This window comes from Vulpes lagopus, chromosome 2 (genome assembly GCF_018345385.1).
Source record: "Vulpes lagopus strain Blue_001 chromosome 2, ASM1834538v1, whole genome shotgun sequence".
NCBI classification, from domain to species: Eukaryota; Metazoa; Chordata; class Mammalia; order Carnivora; family Canidae; genus Vulpes; species Vulpes lagopus.
Window position 1 is genome coordinate 146825906 of NC_054825.1, and position 13306 is coordinate 146839211.

Consider the following 13306-nt stretch of genomic DNA (forward strand, 5'->3'; position numbering starts at 1 on the left):
TGATGCCCCGGCTGTGCCATAGGCCCAGTGAGGTACGGGTGTGTTCCTCATTCCCAGGAGGGCACATGTATGTGTGAGCAGACCCTGTACTAAATCCTCATTGAATTCCTGTACCTTCAAAAGCCAGGATCTTCTAACTTTAAGACATTGAGACAGACTGCAGACAACAGAATAAGGAAGCTAATTACTACTACTAATTATCACGGTGGCCTGTGGTTAGCCTCGTGTCACAGTGGGGAAACCAAAGCCAAGCGTGCTCATCCCATCCCTCAGGTTATATAGGGGATTTCCTCTGTATAAGGCAGCTTTGTGTCTAGTTCACTGGAGGGCCATGTAGAGCAGAGTTGGCCATCGTGCGGATTTATCTCAGGATGCTGTTACCTGAGAGAATTAAAAGTCACACCTGCGTATAGACTTTAAGACTGAGTATATTTTGTTAAAGCACAGGGAGGAAATGTGAGTGTTTGGATTGTGCGTATCACCACATGCTGCCTCTCTGCGTGAGTGAGACAAGTCCGCCGGGCCAGTCATGATGAATTAACCCCTCCTGTGCACTTGCTCACTTCAGAGATTGTCCAGGAGTGAAGGGGTTGCTGAGAGAAGTCTCCCCGGCTGATGGTGACAGTGTGGGGTCAGGGAGCCACCACAGCAGCACCACTGCTGCTGGGCAGGAGTCTGGAGGGGGGCTGAGCAGGAGGCCCTCAGAGGTGCTGAGCACCTGTCAGGACAGCACATTGCTTATTCTTGACACTCCAGTCGATTTTATAACTGCCCCCCATAAGAAGTAATTAAGGAATGTGGGGCCCCAGGAGCCTCCATGCCATGGTCCAGGAGTGTGTGTCATGCAGTGGGCGGGCTGGGGGCCGAGATGATTCCGCCCGGGTCCTAGGTTTGGGGGGAAGCCTGAAGGGCGTCCCTTCTCACTTGTCCTTTTTTGTGCATTACATTAAAACAGTCAAAAATATGTTCTTGCCTTTGTGTTGACCTGTGTCAGGGAGCGGGTGTGGTGTGTCACCCCGTATTTCCTGGAGCAGCAGGGGAGCTGGCTGGTGTGCAGCCACAGCCAGGCCCGGCCAGGCCCCCATGTCGTCCGCCTCCCAGGCCGCAGACCTCTCCAGGGGGCTCCTGCGGGGTGCTCGACGGGCTTCTGCTCATTTTGGGGACGAAAGCGTTGTCCTGGTGTAATTTGTGAGTTGCGTATCCATGTCGTACACGGAATTGAGAGGGAGAGAGGTACTGTGTTTGTTACTAGCGCACAAAAAGCGTACTTTTCTCTCAGGAGCTCACTTAGTTTCTGGAAGGGGCCGTTGCCGGTGCTTGCACAGCTCGTGGTGGCCGAGTGCGGGGAGAGGCACTGCGAGCCTGCTTCCCACCACAGGGACCCTCATTTACCGGCCCGGCCACTTCCCTCCAGCACATGCAGAGCCCGGCGCTGGCCCCTCTCAGAATGGGTGTTAGATTTTCCAGCTGCCCGTGAAGATGTGTTTTCAAGGAGAGCGTAATCCTCACCAGCCCTCGCTTTGTCACTACCCTTTCATTACCCGTACATGGAAAAAAAAAAAACAAAAAACAAAAACATACATTTAATTGTTTCAAAGATTTTATATATTTTATATAATATATATTATATATATATATACACACACATACATACATATATATTTTTAAGCAAATATATAGTAAATGCAGGGAGATGAATAAAGGGCTATTTTTTTCAGCTTGTGGCTTCTAATTACATCAGTTACAGCTTAGCCCTGCTCTTAACTAGAGTGCAGGCATGAACTGGAAAAGAATGAGCTAATCCGTGATAGATGGGGTTGAATAAAGATCTCCATTCATATCTTTACCTTTTATCCCTTGTTCCGAGTGCCAAGAATTAATGCTGTTTGAAAGTACAAACTGAACCTGCCAAGCTTCGGACGGCTCCGATAATCCTAATTATTTTAGATGTTAGTGAGAAGGGCAGCAGTTCTGCTCTGGAAAAGAATCCCATTGTGAAACATTAAATGTCTGCTAAGTGGTGTTGATTGGACGTGATTTTATTTCCAAACAAGACAGTTACCACGAAGCGGAAAAAGTTGTCGTTTGAGAAAATTTCATTCGCTTTTCGGCAGACTCAGAGGCCTGCAAAGTCGGGAAACCCGCGGCCAGCACTCGAGTTTTCCCGTCCACGTCTAGGTGCGGAGCTGCGCGCCAACTGCGGAATGCCCCCTACGTTCTTATATTTTTAAATGGTTTCTTAGTGGGCGTCTAACAGTATTTAACATGGAGAGGAAGAGAATTTTTCTCAAGCATGAATATCCTGTTTTCTCACATCACTGGAGGAGAATGATTTGTTCCAGGCCACTGACTTCCAACACATCATTCAAGTTAAAAGTCAGGGGTCTTGGCAATGTCGAAAGATTTAGCAGTTAGAGTGGTTTTTGTTTTGTTTTTTAGCGAGGTGGGTTTCGGGGAGGTGGGGCCAGTAAGATGGTTAGATAGTATCGCTGGAACCATCTTTTAAAAAAATCCGCCCCCCAGCACTGGTAAGAGTGATTATGTGTAAGGTTTTTTGTTTGTTTTTAAATACTAGTAGAAGAAAAGCCCCTTTAGCTTCTGTAGACAAATCAGCTACTTGAGAAAAAACGAACTGGGCTTGCTGGTTCCATCCGGGTTCAGCCTCAGAGGAGGTTTGCCTACTTCTCTCTTTTTTTAAAAAAAGATTTTATTTATTTATTCATGAGAGACACAGAGAGAGGCAGAGACACAGGCAGAGGGAGAAGCAGGTTCCCTGTGAGGAGCCCGATGCAGGACTCGATCCCAGGACCCCAGGATCAGGCCCTGAGCCGAAGGCAGTTGCTCAGCTACTGAGCCAGCTAGGCACCCTTCAAGGGTCACATTTTTCTGTTTCGTACTTTTTAGTCTCTACTTCAGCCTCCAGAAGTCATTTCTGCCATTTCTGTAAAAGCCAGGAGCCTGCCTGAGGTGGAGCGAGGGCAGATTCCTGACTGGTTTATTGCCTATGAATGAACCCCCCACCCCCCATCAGTCCCTGAGCAGAGCACTAAGATCTTCAAGGATGCAAACAATTGCATGTTGAGCATCTCTGGGCCAATTATTCTTTCTTTCTTGGGGCTTATTCCCCAAAGTGGAATTACCAAGTCAGAGGGGATGGACGGTTTTTACCGTTCTTAATACACATCACTAGATTGCGGTCCAGAAAGACTGATTTCTAGCGCTACTAGAAGTGTACCTTTTCCTACAGTCCCACTGACTATGACAGGGCATTAGCATTTTTACAAAATAATTAGGAGGAACCTTTTGAGTTGAAATTAGCCTTGTGTCAGGCTCCTTGGAATCCACCTGAAAAGCAGAAAGGATAATTTTTTTTTTCAGAAAGGATAATTTTGACTTTTGAATGTTTAATTGATATCAAATGATTTACGGTGATCAATGATTACTCTTCCCCCAACAAAATTTAATGAAGCTGCATTAAAACGGATAGGGTACCTTTAAGGGTGGTTGTAAAATAGATCTGAACAGGAGGCGCTGTTTACTGTAACTACTATGGGGGGAGGGCACACAAACCGAGTTCAACAAACACTGTCCCTAACTTCAGCAGCTCACTTTTTTAAGGTGATGCTAACTAAGCCTTGAACAAAAGTAAAAACAACATAGATGTAGATGTACATTTGAGTGGAGAGACACTGAAAAATACTGGCATTTGCCAAAACAGGCCAAGTTTATGTATTTGCATCTCCTCGGAGCACTGTCACGCGTGAAGGAAGCAGGGTGCCTCCCTCTGTCACTGTGTGTGTCTGTGTACCTCGAGTCTCAGGAACACTTTCCAAGAAAACACCCACAAGGCAAACTGAGGCCAAATCAGCTATTATTTTAATCTTAATTGCGTTACCTCCCCTGTTGTCTTCCTTTTGCAGAATTCCTACCTCTACTGTGTTGGGTCACAGGTCAGCTAAATGGGAGTGGGGGGTGCTTATGGCCGAGGGTAAGCAGGGGGGCATCCCTTAGGTCCCATGAAGGCAGGAGGCAGGCCTGGGGCTCAGCACACATCAGGGAGCACTCACCCACTCCCGCCTCGCTGCTGCATTAGTCTGACATGGGTCACTTATTTGCCTCCTTGAACTCAGACACTAGGAAGGTTCCATAGCCAGTGACTACATGTGGTGGCCAAGGGTGGGACGGTACAGGGTGGGTGAGGCTGAGGGTCAAGGGTCCGGCTGACCAGTGCCACATGCCCCACAGGGTCCCCTGTGTCAACTGGGGAGAGTAATTCTGTCTGTAGATGGTTGGAGGATTGCATACTTCAGTCAGGGAATGTTGCCTACCAGAAGTAGGCGGTAAATGTTCCCTCCTGTCCCCATGACTTCTAGACAGAGGAACTTCTGTCACTGGTGTGAGGCAGGGTAGAGGCCAGTGGACAGAGTAACTCATGGACTCTCCCATTGGCTATCGGTGGCTCTCCAGTTCTGTGTCTGATGAGACACATCTTGTCCTCCAAGATGGCAGAGCGTTGGGATGTTCCTTTGTGTCTCCAACATCCTATGCACGTAGCACAACTCATAAATCATCTTGGATTTGCAAGGAATTTGGAATCCATATAACAATTCAAATTTAGCCTTTATGAACTGCAATAAAATGAAGGCTTCAGATGCCATGGGTTGCCAGGTTTTTGGGTGGGTTTTTTTTTTTTTTTTTGGTTGCTGTTATGTATTTATACATGCACGTATATACCTTCTGGCATCTGTTAAGTACTAGTTAACAGCGTTCTACTTTAAAAAAATTTTTTTTTAAAAAAAAAGCTCTCACACTTGACTCTTGCTTTTTCTTTAAGTTACTAAACAAATAGTATCCGTATCAAAGGTAATTGCTGGTCAGGAAATTGCCTGAATTGTTTCTCAGATTTACTGACTTCTAAATTTGCAGGTCATGCCTTTCCTTATTTGAAGAGGTGTGTGAGGTGGCCCTACAGAACTCTCCGTCCCTCTGTCTGTCCCATCCCTAGGTCACATTAGAAGAACGAGGCTTTCGGAGATAATTCGGTCCAGTGGCGTGGTTCAGGGTCTGCCGCTTAAATCCCAGCTCTGTCCTCTTAGTTCTGCGCGGTTCCACTGGCTGCAGCAAAACCTTTTCCAAACCCATAACGAGCGTAAATAGTGTTCTCTTGTAAAAAGGTCTCTTTTCAGCACGGTAATATACCTTATTAAATCCCAAACATAATAAGTATTGATGGCAAACACATCAGGACCCGGTGCAGCTTCTACTATGATTTAGTTCTCTACAAATGACTTCAGCACTCAGCTCCCGGTGCATTTTGCTAATTACATCATAGATTTCCCTATTGATGAACACAAGCTGAATTAACACAGGAGCACTAATGTACCCTTTCACCATTATTGTTGTACAAGAAGCCGTGGCAGATGCTGGCAGTTAGTTACACAAACATTAGTATTAACGATTGGCCATTTGGAATTGGTGACAAACTACTGCCCAGCAGAATCCTGAGGCTGAAACCAATCAGGAAGTTAATGAGGAGAGAAATTGCCACTGCAGCTTCCCCTTAATTACATTCACACTAGGCAGGAAGGGAGTTCTGGGGGTGGATCTGAACTCGGCTAAGGTTAAGAAGGTCAGAGACTCTTTTGCTTAAATTTTGTATCTACTGTGGCTTGTAAGGTTGCAAAAATTGTTCAGCACATTAGCATCCTTCATCTTTTCCTGTCAGGGTCCTGGTGGAGTTTTACGTTCACAGATTGGCTTTTAAAAATCTTTACCTGACTTCTGTTCTAGTGAAGGTATTCCTTTCACTTTTTACATTTTTAAGAAAGTTTGCCTCCCGTTTACTGCTTCTTAGCCCTCAAAAGTTAGGTAAAGAGCAAGTGTTTGTCCCTGTTTGTCTAAGAGAAGTAACAGGGATATTAGTAAGTTATCACGTTCACTTGCTATCTGTTAAAAAACTTAGGGTTACCTATCAAATAGTAGAAACACATGGGGTGGAGTCTTGCTTGGGGTAATTTGTCAGATGGATCATTTGACAAGACAAGTTCTATTAGCATCCTTTACATAAAGGGGAGGGGTTCAGTGAAGGGTGGAAATAGTTTTCCCCAAGGAGAGGGAGGGAGGGAGCTCACGGGGTTGTGGGTTTTTTTTTCTTTTCTCTTTTCTTTATGCACATAAACCCAGAACTCTGCTACCTAACTTTCCCTTTCAACTTAGACAACTGAATAGATAGATATTGTGCAGAAATGCCGCTTTTTATTCTAAAGAAGCACTGGGGATTTTAATGAGTGCCTAGAAAGACACTTTTAACTCCGAATAGAAATGCAGAGTGCCTCTATCTTTGTTGGAACCTAATTGAATACTGAATGTAGAAAGACTAGCCACTTTTAACATCCTCTTCTCCCCCCGTCTCTCCCCACGCCCCAGTTTTCACGCCGCCCAGCAGTCAAGATTCTGGCTTGGTTTCCCTCTCCAGCAGCTCTCCTATTAGTACGGAGAGCACAAAGGGAGTGCTCGAATGTGAGTCTGCCTCGGAGCCCAGCAGCTTCACCGTCACTCCCGTCATCGAAGAGGACGAGTAAAGGATGCCCGAGGCCTCTGGCCGGTTCCTTCACTTGGAATAGCAGGCTTATTCCACGTAGACACAGGGTTTGTTGTTAATATTTTGCCTTGACTCATGTCGACTTAACTGTTGAGTGTTTGGTTTATATACTCCACAGAGCTTAGCCCAGAGGCTAAAATATGTTTGGAATAGTTCAGAATTAAGTGCTTTGCTCGAGGAGTAAAATAGTAGCATCCCGACCCTCTTTTTTTTTTTTTTTTTTTGACACTGGTTTACACGTAGTTTTCAAGAAATACAATAATTCACTAAAGTAAAGCAGTACATTTGCATTGAAATGTGTCATAATTAGATACTACTTGTGGTTTTAAAATGAAATCTTAGGTGCCTTAAGTGTTTCTCTGTTAGTATTTTAATAAAATGGCAAAAATATACTTAGCCAAATACCTGACCAGTGAGGAGAGGAGAGCAAACTTCATGACTGTTTTAGAAACCAGAAGGTCAGAGTAATTGGAAATACTGTCTGTGTTGCTGTTGAAAAAGCCAAGCCTTTCCCCGCCGCCCCAAATCCAAAACCTGATTGAAATACAGCCAGCAAAGAGAAATTAAAGCCCTTAAGAGTCACTGCATTTTTCTCAAAGGGGGTGTAATTTCAAAACGATGCAATTTAAAGTAACCTCAGTAATGCAGAATTCCTGGGTTGGTTTCTAGAATAATAGGAGAATTTATCCTACACATTCTTTCTACTACAGGGGAAAAAAATGGATGCAATCTAAAGTATTTTGTAACCTTAGGTTGTAATCTGATTTGAAAATAAGTACATCTTTAAAAGTTACTACAGATTTCTGAGTTCATTATTTTGTTAAAAATTGCTTGAGTACTTCCTTATGTAACAGAAGCCATCCTGAAATGAAACTAGTCGAAAAAAAATTCATTGTTCTGTGTAGTTGCAGCTGTACCTGAAATAAAAATGTTATTGATGACTGAATTTCCTTGTGTGTATATTTGGTGCGCGGTATTAAACAGGAAAAAAGAAATTACTTGTATTTTCTTCGCTCTGTGCTTTGAAAACATCTATTTGATTTCACCCCCATCTGTTGTAATCAATAACCTGACCATCTTGTTTTTTATTAAATGCACTTACTCTTAATTTCATCCACCAGTGGTTTTAGAGAGAATAATGTGGAGTTACCTATATGGGTTTGACATTATAAATCACTTCTTGGGGCTGAATCGTATAGTGGTATCGATTGATCCTGATATATCACAGAAATTTACTGTCACTTCTGTTTTCAATTAAAGATACAATCAGTCAGATAATGACTTAATTGGATTTTACAGAAGATTGAGTTTTATTGCCCAGTGCTTTACGAGTTTAGTTAAGGAAGATCATTTTATCACACTTGTCAGGCTGCTGCTACTGCAGCCCTGTGCCCTTCGGGGCGGCTGTAGCTATTGTGACGGCGTCGCCTGGAGGCTGTGGGGCGCGCCTGGAAGGGACCCGGTGGCTGGTGGAGTCGCCACCTCCAAGGCATTACGGTGGCTTTTCTGAAGACGGTATCTCGTGCACTTGCTACCCACTGCCCTTCTGTAGACCCCAACACACAAGTTTTGCAGGGTGGTTTTGTTGGAAAAGCTTGGACATGTCCCCTCAGTGTGAGGGGGTGCCCCTTAAAGTACCCCTGCATTTCTGAAAAGCCAGCAGAGCCCGAGTCTGCAGGCCAGCCCAAGACTTGACCAAGCTTATTCTGGGCCACTGGTGCCTGCCACCCACCCAGGGCTAAACTCACAGTGCACTTGCCAGCCTCGTTCTGCAGCCCCAGTTCGACTCCCAGCTGCGGGTGCCTGGGGAATCTGGGGTGGGCAGCTCCTGTCAGAGAAGCCCCTCTGGCCTCCTGCCCACCCCCTGCATCCACTTTGCACACCCAGTGCCGAATTTGGTTCTGAACCCTGCCTCCCTCCCCCGGCTCCTCAGGAAGGCCACTCTGGGCTCCTCGGCCAGGCCCCAGGTCCGATACTCCCCTGGTCCACCACTGCGTGACTGCTAGGGAGGGAGCCAGGCAGGCCCAGGGCCCGGCCCAGCATGTGCTTGGCTTTAGCAACTTGGCAGATTCAGAACATGAAGTAGAACAAACTCAGGAGGGCTTGGTTGCTGGATTTTAGTCCTATGTGAATACACGTATCTGCATTGCTTTCTTGAAGCTTTGCCCCCCTTGTACGGAGACCTGTAACAGCAAGGCCGCTTCCTCCTGCAGGTGGTATGTGGAGTGTGTGGTGTACACGTGTGCAAAACCCGTGTGTGGGGGGGCTGCCCGGGTGGCTCTGGTTTAGTGCCGCCTTCAGCCCAGGGCTGATCCTGGAGACCTGGGATCGAGTCCTGCATCAGGCTGCCTGCATGGAGCCTGCTTCTCCCTCTGCCTGTGTCTCTGACTCTGTGTCTCTTATGAATAAATAGAAAAAGTCTTTAAAAAAAAAACACGTGTAAGTATGGGCAAGTGTCGGGCGTCCCCTGCACGTCTGGCGGTCAGAGGGGACAGCCCTGAGCCTTTTCTGCAGCTCCAACGGGGAAACTGAGGTAGGCTCACCAAGCCTACCCTCCGGGACGCTGGGCAAGCTGCCACCACGAGACGTGGGGCAATGCCCCCCCCCAAAAAAACGCGTGCCTTTCCCCTGAGCCGCGTCGAGCTCCTGCGGGGGCTGCAGGCGTCTGACCTCCCAGCACCTGCGGCTGCCGCCCGGCCGGCGCCCCCCCTCGGGTGTCCCTTGCAGTCCTGCTAATGAGCTGCGGAGCCCGCGCCGCCGAACTAGGGGGTCAGGGAAAGCTTCCGGAGAGGCCCAGGGCGACCGTGGTGACCCTGCTTCCTCGCCGCCACCGCCACTGCCGGACCCGCGGCAGGGGCCCCCGCCGACAGCCACGCACGGAACCGCGATTCCCGCCAGGAGAGCGAGGCGGACCTGCCGCGCCGTGGCCGCTGCGTCCCGCGCACCTCGTGGACACCGACGCCCTCCGCTCGGCGTGAACTCGGGTGCCGAACCGGCTTCGCGCGCGCACCCTGCACCGCTTTTTGACGTTCTGCATCAAGTGGTATTCAGAGCGCTGGGTGGAAAGCGCCGCGCGTCTCCCGGAAACGCCCGAGGGCAGCGGGTGGGAGCAGAGGGACTGTGCTCGGCCCTGCCCGCCGGCCGCCTTAGCGACCCGCGTGCCCGGACACCGGCGCCGGCCTTCGCGCTCCTCTGCGGGCACACGGGCGGGCGAGGCCTGAGCCCCCGCACGCCGGCCGCTCGCCCGCCTCGCCCCGCCCCGGGAAGAGCCTGCTCCCCGCGCCCCGCCGCGGAAACGCGAGGCGCCCCCCTCGGCCCCTACTGCGGCCGCGTCCCTCCGCCCTGCAGCCCGGAGCCACCCGCAAACTTCGCAGCACTTGGGAGCCGGCCGCCGCGGCCCGGGAGGTGGGCGGGGCGTGCAGGGCGGGGCGGGGCGCTGGGGGCGGGGCGCCGGGGGCGGGGCCCGGGTGCTCCGGAAGTCGCCCCTCCCCGGCGGCTCCGAGCCGCGCGGGAGTCGGGGTCTGGGCCTGGGGCGCCCCAGGAGGGCGTCGCGCTCCCGCCCCCACCCAGGCTTCGGTGCGCGGAGCTCGCGGCCGGGGGGTGCGGGCGGCTCCGGGCCCCCGAGCCGGGCTGGGGCGCCTTTCCCGGGATCCCGCACAGCCGCCCGCCCCCTCTGCAGCGCGGCTTTGTTCCGAGGGCAGGCGGGGCGGGGTGGAGAAGAGCGTCCTGGAAGCGCGGCTGTTCTGGGGAGGAGCTGCACCGACGCCGCGGGAGCGAGCTCCGGCCTGGAGAGTGTCCCCGTGCCCCCCAGGGTTGCCTCAGAGCAGTTAAAAAGATTTCCTCGTCCTTTTAGTCTGTTTTGGAGGTTAACGTCGCAGGGGAAACCCGATCTCCTAAGTGCTGCGAGGCCCGCGCTGCTCCCACTTCGGAGAGTGCTTGGTGTTTCCCCTCCGCTCGGAAAGCTGCCGGGTTCCGCGGCCCCCAGCCGACCCGGCTCCCTGCGGTCCCTGCTGCCGGGCGGGGTCCGGGAGCCCGAGCCCCAGCCCCAGCCCTGCGCGCGCCCCGGGCCTCCAGGGGGAGCGGCCGCGGGCCCGGCCCCGTGGGCAGCGCAGCGAGGACGCGCTTTTCCACTTCGCCCTGCGAAGCGCGAGGCAGAGGTCGGTGCTCAGCGGGCCCCTCGGATGAAGCAAAGCTGGGGCGACACCTCCCACCCCTCCTCACCCCAAGGATGGGGGAGGGCGGCCTGGCGTAGGCGCTGGAGATGTTGTCGAGGCTTGTGCACGAGTGGGAGCGCTCGTGCCCAGGCAGGAGCCCCTGACTCCGAGGGTTCGAGCGAGCAGCGCCACCTGCACCGTCTACGCGGGGCTCGCGGGCTGGTCTACGCCGCGTTTACGTAAGAAGGCCTAGGCCCTTAAGTAGCCTCGGGTCGCCCACTGCCAACCTGGTGTGGGGACAGGCCCGCCCTGGCCCAGCCTTCTGCTCAGCCGCGTCTCCTTCGCCTCCCCCGCCCCCACCCCCGGCCGCACGCGGCCTGTGTCCTGAGCGCCGCGCCCGCCGGCCAGGCCGGCTACGGGGATGCTGTGGGCCGTGCGCAGGAGTCTTTCCCCAATTAAATGAGGGAGAACAAGGGCATTATTGTCACCTCAAGAAACCGATTGCGGGTTGCCCCACCGCCTCACCGGACATTCGTTCCCCACTTTGAATTCGAGGCTGGCCAAAGAGCAGCAATGCCTAGAGGCGCGGACGGGATGAGAGCCGAGAGGTTCACGCGCGGGCGGGGGTGGGAGCTCATTTTCCTGCATTCTCGGGGCTTTCTGCACGCCCTGGTCTCCAACGTCACCGTGGTGGCGATTAAAACGGAAAATGGGAACCCTGACCTCCCCCTCCATGAGAATCCAGCAAAGCAGAAAATTTCCTGCTGCATTCTACATCCCGGACAATGTGAAACTGTCCTTTTGATTAAGTGGGGTTTTTGTGTGTGTGTGTGTGTTTGTGTTTTTGTTTTTTTTCTTGGTTTTTTTTTTTTTTTTTTTTTTTTTTTTTGCGGTGAGGAACATCTACCAGGACTCCTGGGGTTGGAGTCAGAACATCCTCGGCTTCTCAGCGAGGGCATCTGCACTCCCAGCTTTTAAATATGCACGCACCCTGAGATTGTGCGCCAAGAGAAAGACGACGACATACGCCCATTATCTTTCACGCTTTCGCTGTTAATAACCTGTCACAATTTTACCTAGTTAATTGTGGCCTGAGCGCACGCACCACCCAGCGCAGAACATGAGTGGATCCAATCTAGCGAGGTTACATTAACTTGTAATCCTCCTCGCTCCCTTTCCAATGTCTTTGATGATTTTTCCCAGAAGTGCATAAGTGGCGGGGACTTAGTAGAACAGGCCGCTCCTCCTAAACGTGATTCGGACCATATGCTTTCTACATTCATTCCCGCTTGGGCTTTTCTTCTCCACACTAACTGCTAACACGTTATAGTCACCTTGAAATTTCCTCTGCTATTTTCCAATTAAAAGCTTAATAGCCCTGGAAACGGAGTTCATGTGGTGAAGTTTACCATAGCCCCTTGTTCTGAAAGGCTTTCTGCTGGGATCCCATTATGTGCTTGAATAAACCCTTTCTGCAAACAGAAATGGGACTCGGGGTTGTCAGGTGTTGGGTTACAATAGACTTTGAGGCAGGGGACATTTTACCAACATAAATACAAACCTGTTCCTATAGGGAGATGTTGTCAAATACTGGGATATGGAAAACATTCCCATCAAATATGAGAAAAGGATTATTGCGCTATATCAAATGAGTATTTAGATCTCAGCCCCCGATGTGCAGTGGAGTGAAACGGGGCCCCGGACCAAATAATGCCAGACTGTTTGAGTGGCAAAGGGATAGGGTGGCTAGGTGACTGAGGGAGGAAAGGAGGTCGTCTTGGGGGTGGGAATGCTGCCCCCCCCACCCCAAACCTGTTTTGAGAGCTCTTCTTGTCCTTTAAAAAATCTTTTACTCCTGATTTACTTATACCCTCCAGTTTTCCTGACCATTTGGAGAAGATTGGGAGATGTGTGTCTGAAAAAAGTCTAAAGTCTTTGCATTCCCAAGAGGTCCAGAGGCTTCCGCAAGATTCAGTGTCATTCTAGATGCCGCTTGCCCCTTGTGTCTCTTTACATGAAGGGACTCACCAACAACTCGAATTTCCTAGCCTCTGGCCCCCAGGGGTCCCAGTGACCTTAGCATCCAGTCCCCAGAGCTTCTGAAGTTCCTTCCAGCTGTAGTGTTTTAGAGTTTTCCTAGATAAGGTTGGGAGATGGGGGTGAAGGGATAAGGGACGAGAGGTGCTGGAAGGGTGGGTGCCCTTGCAGCTTAGGGGGAGGCCTCCCAAGGCTAACACTAATGCGTGCCACATCCCCCTCTCCAAGCCAGCATCCATCAATCCCCAACTCCTGGACTAGTCTGCAAAGGGGGTCAGCTATGGGCTTCGAGGGAAATGCACACAACCGGGTAACCTTTTCAATCCTCCTCCCTTCTCCAATCACCTTTGGGGTGGAGAGTTGGCCGCCAGAATGCCTGGCGACACTCTCCTTGAATTCACAGCAAACACAGAGGGACGTTTCCTGTTGCTTGTTTGCTTTCAGGGCAGTGCAGAGAGAAAAAAGGCCTCCCCGAGGGGACGAGGGGCGCTGCACAGCCAAAGGGTTGGCCACT

The 13306-nt window shown here is 50.8% G+C and overlaps 1 protein-coding gene across 1 annotated transcript in view; it reads left to right on the forward strand.

Moving 5' to 3' along the window:
- The window catches only part of DMRT1 (doublesex and mab-3 related transcription factor 1), a 112804-nt gene extending 106223 nt beyond the window's left edge, over positions 1 to 6581 (forward strand). The window contains exon 5 of the mRNA XM_041746506.1: positions 6427 to 6581. Within this exon, the coding sequence (XP_041602440.1) occupies positions 6427 to 6581 (155 nt within the window). The remainder of the gene's footprint in view (positions 1 to 6426) is intronic.
- Positions 6582 to 13306: the final 6725 nt, after the last annotated feature.